Source organism: Pseudozyma flocculosa (genome assembly GCF_000417875.1).
Source record: "Pseudozyma flocculosa PF-1 unplaced genomic scaffold scaffold00003, whole genome shotgun sequence".
NCBI lineage: Eukaryota > Fungi > Basidiomycota > Ustilaginomycetes > Ustilaginales > Ustilaginaceae > Pseudozyma > Pseudozyma flocculosa.
In genome coordinates this window covers 808,309-812,754 of record NW_006920871.1, presented here as the reverse complement: position 1 = coordinate 812,754, position 4,446 = coordinate 808,309, and the positions used below count along the sequence as shown (strand labels likewise).

Here is a 4,446-nt window from a genome sequence, read left to right as displayed (position 1 = left end):
GACGACGACGGACGACGACGAGAGAGAGAGAGAGACGAGAGAGAGAGACGAGAGAGAGAGAGAGAGAGAGAGAGAGAGAGAGAGAGAGAGAGAGAGAGAGAGAGAGAGGAGACGGATGCAGGGAGGACCAATGGGGCGTAGGGTGTCAGTTCGACTGCGCCGCCTGCAGGCATACCCGCCGCCGCCGCCGCCATCTCGACTCACCTCTTCCTTGAGCCCCTTGCCCTTGAGATCCTGGTAGGCCCGTTCAAACACCTTTCTCGTCTGCTGCTTGGCCTCTTGCCGCCGCCGTTGCCGCTCCTCGATCTGCTCGTCGGTCAGCACCCTCGGCGGCTTCTCGGTCTCCTCGCCATCGCCGCCCTCTCCCTCGCCGTCTTCATCGTCACCCTCGTCCTCGTCCTCTTCTTCGGCGACGGCCTGCCCGATCTTGCTGAGCGCGTAGCTGATCCACACCTTGACGTGGGCGCTGCGCTCGAGCAGGCGCTCGTAGAGCGCATCGACGCGCTCCCACTCGCGCTCCTCGAACTCGAAATCGATATAGGCCTTCCAGAGCACCTCGGGCATGTCGAGGCCGCCGCTGCCCGCCTCGTCGGCCTGGCGCACGCCGAGCTCGTAGAGGGCGCGCGCACGGTCCGTGTCGAAAAGGTTGCGCTCGAGCTCGGCAAACTTGACCCAGGTGCGGCTGTTGGTGGCGTCCCACTCGAGGGCGCGCTCGTAGATCTTGCGCGCGCGGTCAAACTCCTTGAGGCTCAGCTCGAGGTCGACGTAGGCGCGGAAGAGGCGCTCCTTGGGCGCCATGCCGATGGCGGCGCCCATGATCTTGCGCGCCGCCGGCAAGTCGAGCCGCCGCACCTCAAAGTGGGCGTAGTTGATCCACAGCTTGGCAAAGGTGAAGCTGCGGTGCGGCACGACGGCGATGGCGGCCTTGAAGACCTCGCGGGCGCGGTCGTAGTCGCGCACGTCGATCTCCTCGAAGAGGGCGTAGCGCAGCCAGAGGAAAATGTAGCGGCGCCAGTGGCGCTTGTCGTTCGAGGGGGGCACGTTGGCGATGGCGCGCTCGTAGAGGTCGCGGACGCGCGCCCGCGCCTTTTGGAGCTGGTCGTCGGCGCCGCCGGCCGAGGCGAGCGCGCGGTAGGCGTCCTCCTCGAGGCGCGTGTAGTCGAACCAGGTGTCGTAGTCGTGCGAGCCGCCGTCGGCGCTGAGCTCCTCCTCGTACTGGATGCGGCGCTTGCCGATCACCGTGTCCTCGACGCTCGTCGTGGTGCCAAACTGCTTTTCGAAGCGCGTGTAGGACGCGTAGATGCCCTCGCTCTTGGCGCGCGGCAGCCGTTCGAGGGCGTACTTGTAGATCACCCGGGCCCGCTCGTACTCCTTCTGGCGCGTCTCCATCTTGGCAAACGCGGTGAAGACGGTCTGGGCCTTTTCCATGGCCGTCTCGTCCTCGCCGATAAAGTCGAGCGCCATCTGGAAGACGGTGCGCGCCTTGTCGAGCGCGCCGCGGTCCTCTTCGAACTTGGCCCAGCGGATCCACTGCCGGGGCGTCGGGTGGCAGGTGACGGCGCGCTCCCAGATGGCGCTGGCGCGCTCGGCCTCGTTGTAGCGCAGCTCCATGGCGATGTAGGCGGACCACGCCTTTTCGTCGGGCTCCCAGCTCATCCAGCGCTCAAACACCTGGCGGGTGCCCGCGATGTTGCCGAGGAGCTCCTCGAGGTGGACGTACTTGTACCACAGCTGGTCGATGCGCGGCAGGATGGTGACGGCGCGGTCGTAGAGGTTGCGGGCGTGCTGTACGTTGCGCACCTTGAGCTCCTGTTCGGTGTACCGGATCCAGAGGGGCGCCGACTGCGGGTCGACGTCGATGGCGCGCTCGTAGATGCTGCGGCAGCGGTCCATTTCGCCCTGGCCGGCCTCCCAGGTGGCGTACTTGATCCATCGGTTCATGTCGCTCCTCATGCGGCCTACGCTCTCCTCAAACTCCTTGCGCTTGCGTCCGCGGTACTCTTCGAGCTCCTCGTAGTCCTCCACGCGCGACTTTTCGACGACATGCTGGGGCGCCTCTTGGCGTTCCTGGGCCTCTCGCAGCAGCTGCTCTGCCGAGATCTGAATGGGGGCGGGCGCCCGGTTCTTGATGCGGGGTGCCCGTGCGTCACGCGACATGGTGGGCGATGTGCGATAGGGTGAGGAGATGAGAAGACGAGGTTGAGGAGGGGTATCAAAGGGGCCAGCCCAGTTGCCTGCCGAGGAGGCAGAGGTCGTCGGGCAGGCGATGGCGGTGTGCACCGCGGCGTCGATGCTGGCCTTTGTCCGTGCGACGGCGGCGCAAGAAGTGGCCGCAGACCAGGTCGCTGGTGCTGCGCGTGCGGTGTTGGCGGCGGTGGCGGCGGTGGCGGTGGTAGGTGGCGGTGGCAGGTGGCGGTGGCAGGGGGGCGAGGGGATGTGAAGGAGGTGTTGGGGTCGATGGGGGACCAAAGAAGAAGATGGACAAGGGTCGAGATGCAGCCAAGCCACCGCGAGAAGCGCCTGGCACGCGAGTGGAGGGAGCGGATCCGACGGCCGCGCTCGCCGCTGCCAGGTTGGACCGCAATGTCGGGGCCGAGGGCGAGGGGGGCCAACCGCGGACGGAGGTGGCGTGCTCCGACTTCGACTTCGGCTTCGGCTTCGAGCCAGACCCCCACGGCCGTAATAATCGCGCAATCTGAATCTGAATCCGAATCCAGGTAGGCGCCCTTTGCCCTCCTTAGAGTCTCTCTCTCTCCACCGGCGCCGCCACCCTGGACCCAACCCTGACCCTAGTCAACCTAGCTGGCTCCGTGGCTCCATCAGCCGGGCCTGTCTCAATTGCTCCGGCATCCAAAGTGGAACCCGCAAGCAAGCAAGCACGCCGTACGGCCACCCGACACACAGAGCGCAGTCGACGCCAAAGAAGCCAGCCTAACCGCCGCTGCCGCCGCTGTCTCGAGCCTGCCGGAGCCTTTTCCCGAGGGCCACCCAAAGGCCCCGAGGGACGGCGGCTGAGCGTACAGTACGTGTTGCTGCTCGCTCCCTGACTTGCCTCCTAGCCTTCATCTCGCACGCCCGCTCGCCTGCTGTCCCTCATCATCAACCCTTCGCCCTGCGCCCGGATCGCTCACCGGCCCTCTTGACGTCGACCATGGCCGCTGCCGCTCGCCTCCAACGCAGCTCCCCCACCACCGCATAGACCGCCGGCCCAGCGCACCCGCCCTCTTCGCCCTCGACCCTCTGCCCCTTGCCCCTCGCTGCCGCTGAAAGCCCTCACCCTCGCCGCTGGCCCTGGGGACATTGTTGCTCCTGCCTCGACAGCCACTTGCCGAGCGTAAACGCCTCGCCGCCGCTGGCTTTGTCCCCCGGAGCGACCCCGTCAAAAGGACCTCCTCGACTCTTCTCTTTGCGACCTTCGTCTCGCCATCGACGGTCATCGCCAGCGGCTCCCCATACCCCATCTCTGCCCTCGACCTACACATTTTGTCCTCCTTGCCGCCATGACCTCGACCACCGACCTCCCGCCACCCTATCTGGGCTCGCTCGCCGTGCCACCGCCGCCCGGCGTCAAGCTGGCCTGCGCATCGTGCATCCGCGGCCACCGCACCTCTTCCTGCACCCACAAGGACGGCTCAAAGGGCCCCCTCTACCCGATCCGCTCCAAAGGCCGGCCGCCCACCCAGTGCGACTTTTGCCGCCAGAAGCGCAAGCAGAGCGGCCGACACACCCGCTGCGACTGCGCCGCCAGGCCCGCGCCCCACAGCGCCAACAGCACCGCCTTTGTCGCCCTGGCCCACTCCCCACCGCGGTCCAAGAAGCGCAAGACCGGGTCGGTCGCCGAGCAGGGCAGCGAGTCGGCCGAGCTGCGAAGGATCTCTGGGATCGACCAGCGATCCGCATCGCTCGACGGTTCCATGGGCGGCAGCATCCTCGACGCCGCCTTTGACTCTTCGCCCACGCTGCTCCCGCCGCTTTCCCGAACGTCGTCAGACGGCCTGGTGCCGGGCGCCGCAGACTGGTCGACGATCCCCCCGCTCATGATGGTGGACCTGCAGGCTGACTGGACGGCCAAGGCTCCCTTCAGGCCGCTCGAGATGCCCTCGAGATCGCCGAGGTCGAGCAACTCGCTGTCGCTGTCCAACCTCATGAATCCGTGCCGGTGCTCGACCACGGGCCACTGCACCTGCTGTCGAGACTCTGCGTCGGGCGGGCGCGGCTCGGTCGGCAGATCATCGCCGCGGGATGGAGCCGGGAAACAACCTTCCTGCTGCAGCCAGTCAGACTGCTGTGCGCCCAACACCTCGCCGGCTGACTGCACGCGGCGAAAGGATGATGGGCCGAGCGAAGGACCGCCGCGCACCGGCAGCAAGCGAGGGCGAGCAAGCGGGGCTTGCTGCGGTGGCGGCGACAGTCAAAGCAGCGATGCGGCGCCTCCGGCCGCCTCAT

The 4,446-nt window shown here is 67.0% G+C and overlaps 2 protein-coding genes across 2 annotated transcripts in view; one reads left to right on the top strand and one right to left on the bottom strand.

The window, feature by feature from the left end:
* Positions 1–2,157, bottom strand: part of PFL1_01384 (uncharacterized protein) — a gene marked incomplete at both ends in the record, with an annotated part of 2,726 nt that extends 569 nt beyond the window's left edge. The window contains one exon of the mRNA XM_007878886.1: positions 205–2,157. Coding sequence (XP_007877077.1) covers positions 205–2,157 — 1,953 coding nt within the window. The remainder of the gene's footprint in view (positions 1–204) is intronic.
* Positions 2,158–3,500: 1,343 nt separating this feature from the next.
* Positions 3,501–4,446, top strand: part of PFL1_01383 (uncharacterized protein) — a gene marked incomplete at both ends in the record, with an annotated part of 1,743 nt that continues 797 nt past the window's right edge. Inside the window, one exon of the mRNA XM_007878885.1 lies at positions 3,501–4,446. This exon is cut by the window's right edge and continues 797 nt beyond it. Coding sequence (XP_007877076.1) covers positions 3,501–4,446 — 946 coding nt within the window.